This window comes from Mauremys mutica, chromosome 16 (genome assembly GCF_020497125.1).
Source record: "Mauremys mutica isolate MM-2020 ecotype Southern chromosome 16, ASM2049712v1, whole genome shotgun sequence".
Lineage (NCBI taxonomy): Eukaryota > Metazoa > Chordata > Testudines > Geoemydidae > Mauremys > Mauremys mutica.
The window spans coordinates 5175091-5194703 of NC_059087.1; the positions used below are offsets into that span (position 1 = coordinate 5175091).

At 45.1% G+C, this 19613-nt stretch overlaps 1 protein-coding gene across 5 annotated transcripts in view; it reads right to left on the bottom strand.

Moving 5' to 3' along the window:
- RPH3A (rabphilin 3A) overlaps nt 1-19613 on the bottom strand; it is a 134697-nt gene that overhangs the window by 30266 nt on the left and 84818 nt on the right. For 4 of the 5 annotated variants that reach the window (XM_044990286.1, XM_044990284.1, XM_044990283.1 and 1 more), the window contains exons 4-9: nt 10409-10529; nt 9404-9490; nt 8001-8166; nt 4489-4527; nt 3902-4009; nt 1100-1261 (exon numbers count right to left, since the gene is read on the bottom strand). In XM_044990286.1, coding sequence (XP_044846221.1) covers nt 1100-1261; nt 3902-4009; nt 4489-4527; nt 8001-8166; nt 9404-9490; nt 10409-10529 — 683 coding nt within the window. The remainder of the gene's footprint in view (nt 1-1099; nt 1262-3901; nt 4010-4488; nt 4528-8000; nt 8167-9403; nt 9491-10408; nt 10530-19613) is intronic. The other variant, XM_044990287.1, reaches the window with a different exon arrangement.

Sequence of the window (19613 nt, forward strand, 5' to 3'; positions counted from 1 at the left end):
GGAAGGACTGGGTCGCAGGACTCTTTGGGTGCAAAGTCTGGTCCACGTACTAACTGCAGGAGCTTGGACAAGCCCCCTGACCTTTGTACCTCAGTTTCCTCATCTGTAGAATTTTGACCTACCTCAAGATTAAGTACCGAGGATAAATTAAAAAACCCAGCCCACGAGGAATTCTGTGGGAGTCTGGCGTAAATAAAGACAGCAGGATCTCTCCTCTGTTTGTGCTTAAAGGGAGCAGCTCAGACAGACCCAGGCAAACAATGGTGCTATTTCTCTTCAAGGAGGGGGTGAGTGTGCAAGCCCCTCGTACGTGAGCACAGCTCCGTGCAAGCAGATTCACTTCTTGCATGGTCAGTTCTGAACGTAGCTTTTGGTGATTAGTTGTGCCAGTCAATCTCACTCCTACAAACATTCCTGGGTAGCAAAACCCAGTAGGGGGCACTGGCACGGCCAGAGCAAATTCAGCTGAGCAGCCCTGGAAACGATTTCTGGCGTGCTCCCCGTTCTCCCTTACGCTGGGAAAGTGAAGAAGGGAAATTGTGTCAGTGTTGAGGGGGGAAATAAAAAAGTCTGTGTCTGCCCAGCATCAGTGACTGGGACCAGAGCTCCTCCTGGGGGAGGGAGGGAGGGACACAGGCTGATCTCGTTATTCAAATCCGATGAGCCTGACTGGGCTCTGGGCTTCAAGCCTCCTGAAGCTGAAGGGAGTGTTGGGCTTGGGCTTGTCCAGAAACCCAGCCACATTCAGAGCCAGATTTATTTGGTCTGCAGCAGCATTCAGTCTAAGTGTGGTGTAGTGAGGCTTGTGTTGGTTGCTATCACTTTAAGGGGAGGGATAAGGGGTCCTGCTTGCCAGCTAGGAGGAAGCTCTGGAGGGTCAGTCTGGACAAAGCAGGCTGTTCCCTGTAAGGCAGAGAGGCACAACTTACCCCACTTCATTCCAGGCTGGCTCTTTCCAGACCGACACTGATCGCACACTATCCTACACAACCCTATAGCCTGCAGGCAGGACCAGGAACCCACTCCCACCCTTCCACCCTCCCCTCTCCCCCTGACACCCAACTGCCCCCACAGTAGACTTTTCATTGCTTTCTCTCACTTCCAGGGCTCCGGTTGACTTCACTTTCCGCTGCGTACTCCCAGTTCTCAGCAACCCTGCCAGCAAACTCGCTGCCACTTGGAGCCATTCTGACCTCAGACGGTTTGCGGCTAGGAGGTGGGTAGCTTCCCCGGCCAGAAGCAGCAGCCGTTGGTTCACTGCCTGAAAGCACAGCAACAACAGCAGCAGGGAGGTTGGCTTTTCTCGATCACAGTTATAAATCCATCCCATTGACATGTATCACAATCACCCCAAATGGAACTCTGGGAACGTCGTCAGACCCGGGGATTTTTTTATTGCCCATAACAATCGTGTTTATGAAGCTAATGTTGCTTTGTGGAAGGGCAGCTTCCAGCTTTATCACCTCCTCTGCCACGAGCACATGTCACAGCAAGGGAGGGAGAGACGGGAAAGGGCAGAGAGGAAAACTGAGGGGAGGGAGAAGAAATGTGCTAGCATTAGCCACCTAGAGTAGAAGGACAATGGGAATGAAGGATTAGGCCAGAGGGGATGTGCAGTGGCCTGCTTACAATAGCCAGCTATCCCCAGCTAGATGATATTGGTTTCTTGGAATCACACAAATTTGATCAATCAAGCCACCAAAGCCAGCCAAGAAAACCGGCGGCTGTTAGCAACAGCCAGCGCGAAGGTGGCCGGCGGAGAGCACACTTTTGAAGAACAAAATGACCCAGGACTCATTCCGTCTCACAGTAGGGTGAAACTCAACGGCATGAAATGTATGAGACTGCCTGAATTCATCCAACAGATCCAAGCAGACGGCTTCGGCACATGTCTCCAATCCAGCCATTTTGTTAGGCAGATCTGGAAAGAAACAACTTCTCAGCAGATTCTAGCTACGCTCATTGCGACCTCAAGTGAAGCCTGTCATCTCTAGCTAAGGGTTGCAGTCCTGCTCCTTCGCATGCAGTTCACTTCACGCTTTGTGCCAGCTGGGGGAAGCAGGAGCTCAATCAATTGAGTTGCTCCTGCTTATGCCAGCTGTGAATCTGGCACGTCAGCTGTTTGCACCAAACCACAATTACAAGCATAAATGCACAAAACACTGTTTGACAGCAATGCATTGGGACGAAATACCTGTAAGGACGCGTGACCAAGCCCAGGGAGTCTTCTAAAGAGGCACATGTACACTGGGTATTTTGCAATATTCAGGGTATGTTACGCCATGCAGGGACACTCACAGGTCCTACTGAGCAATGGCTTATCCTCAGCTCAGCTGCTCGGGGGAGGTTTGTAAGAGTGGATGCTTGGGAGACAGAGGGGGAAATGCCTTTGGGAGGTCGGGTTCTATGCGCAGGGGCCATAGGGCTAAGTTGAAACTCATGCTGGAGACTTTTCCCTTTATGTTAATGTCTCGTGCTCACTAACGAAATGACAGCCTTACTGTGCCCTATATTCTATCACCTCCCCTTTAAGAGACAACCACAGTCACTGTCTTTGTCTTTATTTACATTCATCTGGTGCCAGCAGTCTGAATAGATAAATTACAGCCACACTGGTTAGTGATTCTGGTCTCCTCTTGTTGATAAATTGCAACCCCCGGCTGGAATGCAAAAGGTCTCAGCACTTACCTGGCTTGTGCTGAAGATGCCAGGTATAAATCTTTCTTACGACATAAATGGTATCTTTACCCTTGGATGAATTCTCAGGGTCACCGCGCGCCAGGAGAGTGTGTATAGCAACAGGTGGGGGGCAGCTATGTAAGTGCAGAGAGAGTTAACGTGGGGAAAAAACGTGCCTCTCACACCAGGAGCCTTGTCTCTGCAGAACAGCCGGGATATATACAAAAGGCAGCCTTGGGAAAGTCATTGGCACACTACGAGGGCTCTGATAACCAGGAGCAGCCTGGTTAAACAGTGATAAACGGTCACACGCAATAATGGTTTAAAGGTCAATTAAGACCCTGCCTACATTGGGGGCAGAAATGCGCAAGCGGCAGCCATATTTAAACAGGGTGACTGTCTCCAGTCATTGTACACAGGAAAGATTTTGCAGCATGGTTGGGCTGTGGGCTAGTGTGCTGTTTAAACCAGCTGCATGCTCAGGAACCCCTCCCCACCCACAGGGCTGCTCTCAGTGGGTGAAATCCGCCCCTGGGCAGAGGTCCCAGCAAAAGGCCTAGGCCTTCCCCTCAGCCTTGGATTGTGGCAGCCTCCAGTTTTGGGTGTCAAGGCAACCAAAAATCCGAGGCTGGGGGGACTTGAGCGGTGTGTGAGTGCTGCGCTAGCCATCCGCATAGAGGTGAGTTCTCTCAGTATGGACAAGAGTCTAAAGGCCTGGTTTTCATTCGGGCCTAGAACCTGCAACACCATCTGAGTTCAGTGAGAGCAGCAGGTGCTCATTGCCTGGGACAATCAGGCCAGGAAAGATTCAGCCCTGGCATAAACAGGGGAGACTCCTAAGCAAGTGCACCTGCTTACATCCAGGCCCAAGCTTTCCCCGAGCCAAATCAACCCCCCAGAGTCAACTGCATGCGTCAGTGCTGGGAGCGGAGAGTGCACATAAAGCTGTGATGTAGCTCAGGATGTTGCCTTGCCAGATTTCCTGAGCGAAAGCTGGGGGCGGCCGCAGCCAGCCTCTCTCTGCTTTCCATTCAGAGAAACTTTAGCACCTGAATTCCCGTTCAGGCTTGGACTGAGGCACCTGCAGGCGCATTGCCAACGGGATGTGTCACAGCCACCAGAGGGTGTTCTCTGGCCCATCAAGAGCCAGCAGAGCCATTGTACAGAATCCCAATCCTCCTTTCATTAGTCACTACTCTCAGCCAAGCTAGCATATCTTTACCTGCTTCTGGCCTCTGTCTTGTCCCCTTCCTTCCCCTGTAGGCAGCAGGATTCTCTTCTTCAGAACTATAGCCACGTTCAGAATCGTGGCTGGGGTCGCGGGATTTGACTAAACAAACAAAAACAGACTTGGATTAAAAGAGACACAAAACCCAAAAGCAAACTGCAACACCGTGCAAATCAACAGGCTAGTGTGTATATGCACTTCTGCCTTCTACTGGATGGAAACAGAATTGCTCAAGTGTAGGTCATAAGCCCTATACTGCTAATGGCAAATGGAGATTCTCCTTTAGTGCATGTGGCAGGGCCTATGGTGTTGGAGTCTGGGCGCTATTCTGCTATCACAGTGGAATGCTGAGTGGCTACTGTGTGCTACAGAGGCTAAAGCCCTAGGTAGCCATGGCTGTGTCAGAATATTGTGTATGCACTTGGAAATTAAACATGGCTTCACTAACTAATAATCGAAACTTCCAAGCTATTGAAGGCAGTTGGGCATCTGCCCCAGCAAATTCTGGCTCTGGAATAAATTAAGGGAGGAAATCCTTTATTAAGGAAGGGGAAAAAGACATCCATAGCTTAGAAACAAACCTGGTTTCCTGCCCACTCCCCTCTTCTCCTCAGGGCCACCTGAAAGGAAATGGAGAAGGTGAATGTTTGCAGCGAAACGAGGCTGGGGGTTCTGCTTTTGTACTGCTGGCCAGACCTCAGTCTGCAAGAGCCATACTGATCAGTGACACTCTGCTGCTCTGACGACAAAGTAACCAGCAGGCTAATCGTTATTCTGACAGCCTCAATGTGCCTGGCATTAAACGTGCGGGTCAGGTAATTCTATGGGATTTACACTGTGATTCAGATTTTAATCATGGGGCTACGATTCCAAATAAATAGGCCGACCTGGTGATGGCAGCTCACAGCCAGGCAGGAGAACTGAGCTTGGGACCAAGCATCACCCCTCGCTCCCCACCAGCCACGCACAGGAGTACAGAGAGAATGCTGCACGCTGTGACTCTGGCTCTCCCCAGTCCAGGTAAGGGTCCCCAAGGAACCTCAATCCAGGACCAATGAAAGCAGGTTTCATCCCACCTCTGCCCAGAAGCCAGGGGCTGCCTGATACAAGGCCAGGTTAAAAATCAGGGTAAAAAAAAATCTTGGACCACCCTGCCAGGAAAGGCAGATGTTAAGGAAGTGACTGTAACCCAAATGATAGGATAGATGTGAGTAACAATGCTGCCCCTCGAATAATACCACCTAGCACCTGTAGAGCACACGTCACCTTCAAAGTGCTTTACATTCATGTATTTATTCATACCCGCCCCCCTGGAGTAGTTAATCAGCAGCATCCTCCTTCACCACAATGAGAAAAGTAAGGCTAACCCACCCCCCAGGTTCGGCGAGAAGCCAGGACTGTCAGTGCTACCAACAGGCAGCTCTTCTAGCTGGAAGCTGTAGTAAGCTCGTATCCTCTTTGTGGACCAGGCACTAATAGGGGCCAGCTTCCCACTCGGTGCTAGTGTTGCCATTCTAGGGTTGTGGTCTCAGTCTCTTTAACGAGGTGTAATCGTCAGCTGCCCTTCTCTGAAGTTTCTCTCGCATGAAGGGTTTTGGGGGAGGGGTTGTGTGACTCATATTAAATAACCTGACAATACAGTGAGGAGCATGTGAATCCACGTCAGGAAACACCCCCTACAGATACAGCTCGTCTCTTTCAATTTTAACATTTCAACTGAGAAATGGACAGGAGGTGGGAGTGCCCCCAAAATAACTAAATTCCTGTGAAATGGGTGGTGTCAGTGTAAAAATACCCTGTTATGTGACAGGCTTCCCACAACTACATTACAGGGATAAAAATAACCACTGCAGAAAGGGCTTAATATTTGTAATTGATTAATGACAAGAAAACAGTGGAGATTCTATTATGACTTGTGTTATGAAGGAGGTCAGGCTCAGTGATCACAGGGGTCCTTTCCGGCTTCATAAATCCAAGATGAGACCAATCCAGAACCCCAACTCCAAACATCCCCTGACTTTGGGAGCTTGAAATTTGGACCTGAATTTTGCAGCTGACCCATCTCTAACCATAGCTTTGGATAGAATCCTAAGAAGTTCCCGATAAAAACTCACAAGCAGCACAAGCCAACTCCCACTGAAATCAACAGAAACATTCCAGTTGGTCACCTGGCAGACTGGTCACCTGGCAGCAGGTTTTCAAGCCGATATTTACACAATCTCATGAACAGCACTGTTTTGCTATGGTCCCCGTGTGACTGCAAGTCCAGCCACGAATGAGTGAGTCATTTCGGGGCATGGGAGGGGGTCACAAGAAGAGAGGGAAGATTAAACAAGCTAGCAAGAGCTCTGAATTCTTGCTACAGAGAGGGGTAGGTTGCCGGAAGACGTTTTTCAGAATGGAGGTGTGGAAGCACATAAGAGGAACGTGGGAAACAAAAGGCGAGCACCTCTAAGCCAGATGCCACGGGCATCATTGCTCAGCAGGACGGTACTGGTCACCTCTCTGGGTAAATGAGCCTTTTCCATAGCATGGGAAGCGTTCTCTGGAGTCATCACCCTCCCCCCCCCCCCCACACACACACACACCCCTGTTTATAAATTACAAAGGAAAAACTGAAGAGGAAATTAAATGTAATCAAACGCTTTCATGCACTTACTGGCCCTGTTGATGGATTACAGAGGGGTGGGGGAGAAACCTGGCTACTGCATGTCCCTGAGCATTAGCAGGCAGGCACATTTAGCGAACGTGCTAATGAGAGAGCAGCCTGGTGGAGGTTTGAAAGCCAGCACTCTTACCGTAAGAGTCCTGTTCGGCAGGGGCCCCAGCCTCAGCTTGGCCTGAGCAGCACAAACAAAGAGCAATCAATGAATGGAGCGAACACTCACACCAAGATGAAAAGAGGAGGAGATCTGCAATGAGCACTGTAGTGCTGTCCTCCTAGCCAATGCAGCTGTTAGCTTGAAGCATACGTGAGTGTTCATTCTCCTGGGACAGGGATGTATGGCTTAGATTAAGGCAAAACCAATTTCCACTCACAGGGGGTTAATAGCCTACAGTACCCTCAGCATCGTGAATTTAAAGGGAAGAGGGGACTAGGTAGAAGAAGCTGAGCCAACCATTACAGAAAAGCCAGGAGAAACAGGCGAGTTGCAGGGCTTTCTGAACGTGGCCAGGATCAGAACTGGGCATGGAAGACAATGAAGTCTTGTCTTAACCACTTGAGGAATAAACTAAAGTAGGATGCCTCAGCCTCAATCTTCAATGAACAGACAATTATGGGATCCTGGAGCTCCAGGACATCCCACCAAATGGAGGTCACCTACTGGAAGAATTTTAGCTGTGCTTCCCCATGAGGTTTTACTGATCGGGATTTGAACTCAGGATTGAGGCTCCCTTCCCTGTTTCACTCCACGCTGGAATTTAGCAGCGATCCTCCCAGCTGATTAGATGCATGTGATTAAGTTAGCGGAAGCTTTTGAACAAGGGGGCGGATGGAGTTGCTCTCCTTTATCTCCAGACCAAAATCAAAATCCAAGGCTCACTCTAGAGAGCACCAACCAGGCTGCTGGTTTACTGTGTGAACACACATGTTGTTCTAAAGGGCACTGCAGCCCATTGAGCATTTTAACTGAATCCATAAGGGGCCAAAATTGTTCTGTTGAGATTTCTTATTGTAATTGCTGCAGTACCAAGGTTTCACATTAATCCACTTTCCCTGCAATCATCTCCGTGACTTTGTCTCCCTGCACAGGGCACGCTTTGGTACTTACCGCAAGCGTGGGTGGGGCTTAGGTTAGAGAACCTTTAAAAAGCTACCAGGGCCTTGGAGATCTTCTAGGTAGATAGGGCACAAGGGCTGAGCCTTGAGGAGTAGGGGATGGAGCCACCCAGCTACCCCCAGGAAAAAAATAAAAAGGACAAAACTACTAGCAATAAAACAACTGGGTATTTTACTGTCAATGTGTGTTCACGTAGGGATGGATCTTCCGAACTATCACTACCAGATACAGCGCTCTATTGCCTTGAGCCACCCCACCACTCCCTCAGGCTGCGTTAGAGAGAGACAGAAGGACAGAAATCCACCCCCTACCTCGGCTCGGTGTGCGGGAGTGAAGTTTCGGGTCCTGAGCAGGTGGCTCCGAGGAGGCAGGTTCGCCGGGGGCTTGCGGCGGCTTGTTCTTGCTGACGGGCATTGGCTGAGGCAGCACTTGCTTCGGCAAGCCCTTGAAGAACCACGCCCCCGAACGCTTCCACACCTGGGAAAAGAGGCAGAGCACGAGGGAGGTTCAGAGGGAGGTTCTCGCTCTCCCGAAAATGACAGCGCTTCATCCACAAGAGCATCCATTTATTAAACAAGGTGGGATGTGACCCACATTTAAGGGTCAAATCAGCTCTCAGCAGCTGCCCCATAGCTACATTCTGGCTGGGCAGATCAGCCTTCAAGAGCTCGTTTGATGCTTATCACCTTGTTTATTGAAATGATGAGCTTGGTACCCAAAGCGATGGTGGGTGGAGCCTCCTGATAGCCAGCCTGGAATTAACTCTCCAGCCTGCTTGAACAAATGATTCTAGCTTTTTGCACACAGCAGTTTTTTGACTCACTCTCCAACTCACAAGCATGCTGGGTGATTGCACACTAGGCAGGGCGATGGTGAATGGTGTATCACATACACCAGTGCAAAGTGAGTGCAGAACCTTGCCAGCCCAAAATGGCAGCACCTTACGCCCACTTGGCACTGGGGCAAATGACCTGACCAGGCGCCATGAATTGGGTCCTTGTATTCCAGACTCAGACACATGGAGTACCAAGGCTCCAAACTTCACCTCTCTTTGAACAGACACCATGTTACAGAACATATATATCCACAGAGCTTGAAAGCAACCTGTCAGAAAGGGAAAGTCTCCAAGTAACCTAGTCTCTCAGTTTGTGAGCCATAGTACAGAAGCACAGGGCAAGCCAATTGACAGGGCTGATGACCATGAAACCCTCTCCAGAACAGATGATCGTTACATGCAAAAGTGGTTAATTTTCTTAGGGGGAAACACATCATCTTCAATCTGCTTTTCATTAAAAAAAAATTTGCCCCTATCTCTACCGAGCTAACTAGGAGCTGTTCATCTGTCAGTGGGAGTTTGTCCACGGAGTGAGGGCAGAGAATGTGGGGGAGAGAAGAGAGAGATTTAAATGATTGAATGGCTTTGTTAAGAAGTTGGCCCTATATCTAATTAACACAGTTCCTTCCGGGATTCTTGGGACAAGCCTACTCAGAATTAATATTGTACGAGCATGCAGCCAGCCCCTTATATAATGCTCCACGTGGCAGGATGTTTAATATCAAGGAATGCTTAGGACAACTATCGTTAAAGCTCTGACTTAAAACCGCTACCGATTGTGGAACCACTAACCTGCAGGACATCCCAGACACAGGGTTTAATAAAGCATCACTGCAGTAGCAGAGAGGAAGTAAATCCAGCCAGGAGCATTGCACTAACCTCTCTCTGCTCGCTGCAGATCTTGCACAACCAGATGGAATGAGGGCGGCTGTTGGTCGCCTCGACGCCACACTTCGTGCAGACATTCTACCAACAAAACAAAGCACACATTTATGGCACAACATGACACTAAATCGCTGCAACAGAGCATTGCCAGAAAGGGCTTGTGCAGAACAATAACTGACTCCTGCTGTAGTTAAAGACTCACAGTCATTCACCCTAAGAGGTGTGTTTGGGTCTGATTTTAAAGGTAGAAAAACAAATGATCAAGGAAGTTGAAAAAGTTAAGACTGAGACTTTGCCAGCAATGCTCACCAGGCTGTGATGCGGCGTTAGAGAGAGTCCAAAACAGGAGGACATTTTGCACAGCATATGTTCTGCTATGTCAACGTGCAACCGAGGGACATCATTTCAGATTTAGTGATAATAATTACACTTGACATTTAATATGGCACGTCTCACATTCAAAATGGCTTAAAAATGATTTCTCATGAACCCCCACAAAGCCATGCGGGGGTAGGCTCATTTCACTGAGGCATAAAGTTTAAGGTTGAGATTTGCAAAGCTGACCAACAGATTCAGACTAAAGCTGGGAAATATTTTCTGAAATGTCTTGATTCAAAAAGACTTTTTGTTCTGAAACTTACTTCAATTATATTTTTTTTAAATTAAAAACCTGAAAAAAAACTCAAAACCTAAATGAAAAACCCAACACTTTGCTCTACCCAAAACAAATGTATTTTCATTTTTTCAGCACTGCAAGTGAACAAGAAAAAAAAATTATTCCGCCAGATCTCATTTAGACACACATCTTCCATTAAAACTAATGGGAGTGGTGTATCTAAATCCCTGACTCGGCTTTCAAAAATCTCAACCTATGTGATTTGCTCAAGGGAGTCGATGTCCGAGCCAGGGTAGAACACAGGAGTCCCCGAACACACAAGCTGAAGGTTGTACCATTAGTATTATCTGCTGTTCTCCAGCTCAGCCTAGGTGAGGTCTCACCTTTTTGCAGTCCTCACACACGACACAAGCTGATCCCAGCTGTTCTCCGCACAGGATGCAGCGATTGACCCCATCGCCAGCCACATTCTTGCGCATGTCTTCCAAGCGGTTCATGAGACGCCTGCACACAGAACATGAGACGGTAGCACAAAGACAGACAGTGCAAGAGATAGGAGAATGGTGTTGGCGTGCCCAGTTCTGCTGGACCCCCCAGATACTTATTTTAGCCCTTTAGTTCATTGTTTCTCAACTAACAATCCAAGAACCAGTGCCGGTCCAAGAGATTGCCCTGACACAGTTTAGGAAAGCATTGGTCCCGGTATCAAAAGGTTGAGAAACACTGCTAGTTAACAGATATATTTCCATTGGTAATGCCCTAGCAGCCACTAACACGACAAAGACTCTTCCTTTAGATCGGGCAAAGATATGTACGACCTTCCCTCTTTGATCAGGTTTTCCCTCAGTAGCAGAGCCTCCCTCAGACTAACCCAACAAGGAGTCAATTAGGAGGGAAAAGCAGACTAGAAGGAAAGAAGCAGCATAAGGAGTTTGGGAGGAGAAGAAAGAAGAATGGGTACTGTCAAAGGTTAATGTCTCAAGTTCGCCCCCTTGGGGTGAGAGCAGACACCTCACTTACCTCCCATGTCATTCTCTGGGCAACCACAATCCAGTGGTCTTGTTGGAGCGTACAGCCCTCTGGCTGTACCTTTGAGAGAGTCCTCCCCGTTTCAGGGGATATAAAGCTGTCCAAACAATAGGAAAATATTTCCCTGATCCCCGTTCTTGTGCTAGGGAGAGGGAAGCTGTGATGCAGCTGCCCTGCCGTACACTCTCTGTGTAGCTGCTCTAAGCCGACAGGAGAAAGTTCTCTCAATGAGTTAATTAATCCATCCCCAACGAGTGGCAGCAGCTATGTCAGCAGGACAAGCTCTCCCACTGACATAAGTGCCGGTGTGGACAGCGATAAGTCGGCATAAGTTATGTCGCTCGGGGGGTGTCTCATTCACATCCTTGGGCAACTTAACTTATGTCAACTTAAGATGTAATGAAGCCATAGCCACAGAGTCAGATCCTTACAGGTGCTAAGCATGAGCACCAACAGCCCATTCAAAACCAAGATCAGGTTACAGGGAAATGGAACACTGGCCATCCTTTCTCTCTTTCCCAAGAATCCCAGGATCTGTAACTTTCACCATCCTGGACGGCCACCAAGGACCTGACCCAAAGCCCATTGTAGTCAATGGGAAGACACCCACGCACTTCCACAGGCTCTGAATTAGAACCCAAAGCTGGTCAAAAGGGACCTCAATGTAACAGTCAGCACTGCATAATAGACCAAGTCCCAGATAATCCAGTAACCATCCAACCCAGAGACAAGTGTTGCATCATAACTAGCCTGGCAGAACTCAATTTTTATTCTTTTTATAATTTTAATGGATAATATTGAGGTTTATTTTTAAGCATTTTTTCCTATTTTTATTGACTCATTTTCATAGGTGCACAAAATTATGGGTTTTAAACTTTATTTGTTTAAATGTTCAGAGTTGCAGAAAATTATGGGAGTCAGACAATAAATATTTAATGACAGTCGATATTGATATTTGTAAAGTTAAAACTTTGTAACTGTTAAAATAAGTTGTGAACATCACATGTCATAATATACAAAGTAACTATCATTAAAATCAAACTCGCATAAATTCTCAAGCAGCATTTCTTACTTTGTTTATCTGCACATTTCAATTATTATTGATGGAAATATTTTTATCAGAGTGTGTGTGTGTGAGAGAGAGAGAGAGATGAATAAAAATCTAATCCTTCCAAGTCTAGTCATAGACTGTATGAGTCAGTATGGTTAAGTGAAGATAAAAAGATCCTGTAGGTTGAATGAAGTAAAACATAATTAGGAAACGTAAAAGTAATTAACCTGAAGAAAATGTGTCACTTTCCACTATCATTTTACCTGAAAATATTGAGAAATCTACAGCTGTTAGTGTCCAATCTAATACATTATGGGAATCTCTTGAGATACTCTTAATAGGCAGCCAATTTAAAACAAAACAAAAGAAAGTGCTTCTTCACACAATGCACAGTTAACCTGTAGAACTTGTAGTCAGGGAATGTAGTGAAGACCAGAGGTCTAACTGGGTTCAAAAAATAATTAGATAAGTTCATAGAGGATAGTTCCATCAATGGGAATTAGCCAAGGTGGTCAAGGACACAACCACATTCTCCGGGTTGCTCTAAACCTCCGCCAGAAGCTGGAACTAGACAACAGGAGATGGATCACTCAGAATTGCCCTGTTCTGCTATTCCCACTGAAGCATCTGGCACTGGCCTTTGTAGGAAGACAGGCTACTGGGCTAGATGGCCCATTGGTCTGACACAGTGTGGCCGTTCTTATGTTCTTAATACACACACAGCATGATAGAGAAACGTTACAGCTAGGTGAATGCTAGACAGTATCTCCAATAAATATTTTCAGGTTTTCAAACAAGTTCCCCTCGAGTGTGTTGTCCCCTCTTTTGCATTTGCTTTACACATGTATTTTAGAAAATGAGTTTATCAACAGGAATGTTGACCCAGACAGTAAATATTGCAGAATATCCATGGAAAGCAAGCTTCAGACTGGGAACTGAAAGTATTCACAGTGGGCCCCGAGTCTAAGAGCCAGGTTAATCCATTCAGCGAACGAGAAATACACCATGTGATTTACACTTCCAATCAAAACAACTCACATTGGAAATGCTGAATTTTCACAAACTGATGAGGAATCAGCTATGGCCAAGAAGTGTAAAGTATCTGGCAAATAAAATTAAAGCAAAAAAAGCATCTGTTTGTGGCCAATTTATCAAATAATCTCATTGCTCTGAATTATTCCCTAGCTAACAAACACCAGTGTACGCTGCGTAGACTGTATCGGCATGCTCCCAGCGCTCAAACTGAGAGGGGTGGGGAAAATGTATATAGCTATACTCTACTCCAAACATACCCACTCTATCTTCATTGAAACAAGAGGCAGTGGTGAGGTGTATGGGTACCGGAGACATTGTGTCGGAGGAAGCACAGTCTAACTGAGCAAAGGGCACCAGGTCAAAAGGTTGTAAGTTCTTATCCTGGCACTCCTATTCTATTGACTTGCTCTGCGATCTTGGACAATCATTTCTCTCCCTCAGTTTCCCCAGCCCAAAAAAAGCGAGGATTACACTGCTGTCCCTATCCGTCAGTGAGGCCATGATGATTAACCTTTGTCAAGCACTTAGAATATGTAAAGTTCTAGACAAATAAATAATACTGTTCCTCAAAATGGCAATACTATTTCCTTAAATACCTGTGCCCGCTAGTTACGGTCACGGTCTGCTTGGGAACTTAGTCAAAACCCTTCAGGACTTTTCTTCTAGAGCTGGTCAAGAACAGAATTTCCATTCTGTGGGAAATTCCAACATTTCAGGGAGAAAAAAATCATTCCAATTTGAAACAAAAAGCCAAAATTCTTCAATTTCCCATCAAACTAGAATTCTGAAAATGTGGATCCATGGCCTTCAAAACATTTTGTTTGAATAGTGTTTTGGTTCATTTTGTTTCCGCTTTAATATCATATTTAAAATATTATATATTATACATGGTGCATATTAGTGAAATAAATATAAATGTTGAAATTAAATGACTTATAGAATATCAGGGTTGGAAGGGACCTCAGGAGGTCATCTAGTCCAACCTGCTGCTCAAAGCAGGGCCAATCCCCAGACAGATTTTTGCCCCAGATCCCTAAGTGGCCACCTCAAGGATTGAACTCACAACCCTAGGTTTAGCAAGCCAATACTCAAACCACTGAGCTATCCCTCCCTCCATGAAAGAATGCTATGAAGCATTGTGACATTTGCCTATTGAAAGGTTTCCTCAAAATCAACATGTCCCCATAAAATGTTTCAATTCCAAACAAAACTGCATTTTTCTATGGAAAACTTCTGTCTAAAAAATTTTGAGCAGCTCTAGTTTCTGTCTGTGAAAGGGATGCAGGATGAAGACAGCGTATTTTCGGGGATGGCATGTAGTGTATTAATAATGCCTTCTTTACTTTTCTAAGAAAAAAAATTAAATATTTTACTTTGCTGCAATTGTTAATCTTTTGAGTAAAATGCAAAAAGCCCACCAGAGACTGCAACTGTGCAAACCCATCTGTGTACTGTGCAGGTGAAGAGACACAACTAGCAACTTCTGAAAAGCCAACAACAGAAACAGCAGTTTGCAAGCTCTGGAAAGACACAACAACACAAAAGGTTTGAGTGGTAAACTGTACAACTGGTTAACTTACAAACCAGCTAGCTAAAAATAGCAGAATCTAAAATGCATTATTTATTCCATTCAAAGCGGGGGGGAAGAGGGCGAGAGATCCTTACTTGAGAGAATTTCAGGGGAAAAAAAATCAAACCCGCAGGGGGCTTTATGCACTCCCATTGCAGCATGACCCAAATCTGACAAAGCAGCTAAAACAGCATCCATTAAAAAAAAGACATCGTCCCCCATGTCTTATGACAGTTTCAGGTTTATGACAGTTACACAGACCACACTTTCAGATCATTTACAAACTATATGATCTCTAATTTACATGTGGCAAACTGAAAAGACCTTACTGAGAGCCATGAATTTCAACCTTAAACTGCCGGTTGTTCAGAGTGGAACCCAAGAATACCATGTACTGCATAGAGAATACGTAAGCACTCGACAAAGGAATACGCCTTGACAGTGCAGCAAGAGAGAGAAAATACATTGTATGTACCAAAACCAAGCCATTTTATTTCAGTTCATACAGTGCCTGATCCAAAGCTGGTTGAAGTCAGTGGGAGTCTTTCCACTGACTTCTCTAGATTTGATTCAGGTCCAAAATGCTGAAGTCTTGTTCTATGGGTGTTTATTAAAGGGACACTATCAGGTCAAGTTTGACCCCAAATTCAGGTATCTCAAAAAACAGGAGTGAAATCTATTGAAATCAATGGCAAAATTCCCATTCACTTCAATGTTTCACCCTAGATTTTTACTATACTGTAATTGAGACTAATAGAAAAGTTTCCAGTTTTAAGGGGGGGAGGAGAAATCGGGGGGGTTATATTTAAAAAATGTCTAATATAGAGCACATATCTGCAATACATACAGTGGGAGTACAGTGGCTAGAGCAGGGGACCCTGAAACTGAATTACTAGAAAATGACTATGGGCAAAACTGAAACAGACCAGTCTCTTTGCATTGTCCAAAAGCAAACCACCAACATACGGGGTGAAAACTCAAGTCAAGGGTTTTAATTCTTTCAGTTTCCATAATCTAAAACATTGTCAATAATGCAAGTAAGGCACTTTTTTTTTAAAGTAATTCTGATTTTTTAACCTGACAATATACTTTCTAAAAGGAATAAAATGGGTTAAAGATTAACAGTCTCTGGTCTAAGTTAGGTGGGTTGATGACTTTCTCCAGTACTTTTAATGTTTAAACTATTTTCTAGCATAATTCTCTCTCATGCCTTCATTCCTTAAGCATGCTGCTATCTATCCCTTTCTTTGAGCCAGTGTTCAGGACACTGGAGATCATTCATCCATGATTCTTTTCTAGATGTTAACTCAGCCGTCAGACCTGGTGATGCAGGGGAATTACTCCTGATCTTACATCAATAGGTTTAACATTTCATGGGGAATACATTTAGTTGCAAACACTAAGGGTCCCATTGATTTTAATGGGCACTGGATTAAGCCCTTAATATTTAGATCAGAATGAAGATTATTCCAATGTTTCTAAAAAGAGAAAATTGGCTGTTCTCACCACACTCCTTAATTAAATTAACCACTGAATTTCTATGCTATGGTATGGGCAGCTTCTCTGTCAACTATCTGCACAGGGCACTGGAGCATATTATGGAAGTGTGGCAAGTGGATGAAACCAACAAATCTGGGAATATCATTGTCTAGCATGTCTGGTGTTAGCGTTATATTGCGGACTATGGCAAGTACTGTATATCTTTGTTTAGAAGCCCCAGCAGCAGATACATTTCATTTTTTAATCCAGTGGTTTATCTAGGGACATAATCTGTTACTTTCCCCATAGATTGCATGCTACTGCTGCTAACCCAGGAGTTCCTTCTGAAATTCACTCCTTATGTTTTATGTAATTGGATGTAGAGGTTTTGTTTTGTGCAACATTTTTGGCAAAATGGCTATTTTCATAGCAAAAACATCTGCAAGTACAAATGTTCACTTTTTTTCAATGCCAAGCCAGCTATGCTACAAAATGGGTCCATTTCCACTGAGCAAATCTGCATGTCCAAACAAAGCTCTTTCATGGAAAATTGAAACAAATTGCAAAAACAAAACAAAATATCTTTTAACCTCAAGCAATTTTGAATTTGGCTCCAAATGTTTTGCAAAACCACCGCTTATGGGCTTCATCATCACAAAGAAATTGAGCCTATTTTATTCATAGTGCAAAAATAGAACAATTTGTGTACTCGTACAGGGATTGTGTGACTACTTTAAAAACAAACATTTACCTTATTACAGCATTGATGCTATAATCATAAATGCTGCTCTTTTCTTAGAATGTAATGCTGCAGCCAGGAGTTTGTACCCCAAAGCGGTAAAGATCTTCTTTTCACAATTACACACACACACACCCACACACACACCCCTTCCAAGCGGGGATGTTAAATTGAGGCCTGTGACCCATCTTTGAGGATCAGCCAGGCTAGAAGTTAAAGATCCCCTGGGAATCATCAGAAGGTTCTAATGTTCAGAACTGTGCAATAGTGAACTGTGGCTGAGTGCACAACGACTGATGATTTTGCCATGCAGCAATTGCACTATTAGCACCTAACTCCTAGTTTCTTTAAGTTCCTGGGGGTGCTTTAAGACAGAAAAGTGCTCTAGAAATCAGATTACATTCCATTCTGTCCCCCTTTTATTGGAGGGGAAACAATTCACAGAGCCACGGGATAGTCCCTAATACGAGCATCTGAATTTCCAGGACACTCAGAAAATTCATATCCATATCAGCTCCACAATGACTCAAGGATCCTCAGGCAATGGTGCACCCCTATGCATCCCTTTGATCCCCCTCTCTTTAAACTTTCTCAGTCCCACAGCTTTGCCTTCCCTCTGTCTGAGGTTGATTCTTCATGGTCACTGCACCTGAAACAGCCTGCCTTCCTCCTCGCTCTGCTTTCCCTCCTTAAGATGCAGTTCAGATCCCCTTCTTCCATGCTGCCAACAGCTAGGGAGCTGTCACAAGTTCCCCACACTATCACTTACCAGTCCTTCACGCTTCTCCTGATCTACTGCTTCCTCCTACTTACACACCTTCTGATTTTAACTGCTCTACTTTGTAAGAAAGGCATGCTATAATTAAATTGCAATAGATTGTACTCGACACTGGAACAAAAAGGTCTGGTTCTCATCAGCCTATGTCCTCCTCCATTATGAGGTCTGTTACTTTAGGGCTATCTACATACAGGATTTGCTCCAGTTTCACTAATGCACTAATTTAATTCAATGGGTACATCTGTGTGTGGACACTTGTACACCGGTATAAATCTGGCTTTCATTGGTTTAGTTTGCCCCAAGTTATTTAACTAGGGCAATCAACACTCACACTTGGCCCTGGTATGCAAACTGGTTCTCATCTCTATATTTAGTGCTAATAGAATCCTGAGAGGAAGGATGATCCAATGATTAGGATCCCTGTTCTGCCACGGACTTCCTGTGTGACCATGGCCAGGTCATCTAGCATCTCTTTGCCTCCATTCTTCATCCCCAAAATGGGGGTGAGCAGTGCCCCACCTCACAGGAATGTTGTGAAGACAGGCTCGGATACCATGATAACAAGTCCATACAAGTACCACAGATAAACCAGAATGAAATGTTAACAGAAAGGTGGGGTTAGCCTATCTGCTGAAGGTGGATCAATGCAGAGCCAGCCCCGTCTATAAGAGTGAAGGAAGGTGCATTACACAGGCCACCTAAATTATCCTCCGCCAGACTCCATTTTGGAAACCAGAGACTGATACGAAGGACAGTGAGAGAGACCAGGGCTATTCAGCTCATACATATGGCATGAGGGCAAGCTGAACATAAGCTACACACAATGGTAAGTTATTGATTCAAGCTTAATTACTGGGATCAAAAGGTTCAGGTACTCCCGACTGGAATAAACTCTGATTTCTTCCAATGAAACCAAATCCATAATCCATCTTTGCAGTAAGATGGATTCAATGTAGACTCAATTTTCACTGCTGCTAACAGCTAGAGAGATTTATATTGTAACAAACCATCTTCCGTTCGCAACACTTTTCAGCTGGTCTTACATTTTAGGTCAATCTCATTCAGCTAATACAATTCAATTGCAAAACATTTCAGTTTGCAAGAAGTCTATGTAACCGTATCAGTCTTACTCAACGAATGGCATTCCGCTGCTCAGTCATTGCTATGACTCAGCATCGAGGCTTCCTCGCGGCTTTTCCTCCCCTCGCCTGGAGATGTCATTTGTTTATCTTTCTAATTTTTGCTGCACGTATAAAATTAACCATCCAATTAATCACTTTCCACTAAGTGTCTCTAACACAGTGGCTGGATTTTAATTACCATTATGCACATTTCCAAAGTGCCCATCACTGTGGTATCTAATGGGCTAATTTTAAAAAGCAGTGCATACATTTTATGACTATTAAAATCTGCAGCTGAACTGGCCAAGATAAGAGTAATCCAACTTTTGTACTGGTGACTCCTTTCACAAAACAAGCCTCTGAGTGCAACCCCCCCAAATAAATTAAAAAACACTTTTTTATATATTTAACACCATTATAAATGCTGGAGGCAAAGCGGGGTTGAGGGTGGAGGCTGACAGCTCGTGACCCCCCGAGGTAATAACCTCGCGACCCCCCCGAAGGGTCCCGACCCCCAGTTTGAGAACCCCTGGAGTAATCAAATCACAGGCTACAGTGCACTCTATCAGAGGCACAGGGAGCAGTATTTTCCCCCGTGGACAGTCCTTATGGTGGGAGGAGCAGTATCCATCCTCTAACAAATCAGGAATTGGTCACTGACGGAAGCAAGATATGGGCCTCTTGGACTGGTATAATATTTCCTGTGTTCCTAACATTTTCCCCAGGCAAAGCAAGCTTATTATTTGTCTGGCTCTATAAATCTAGACTGTGCTGTTCGGAAGACAA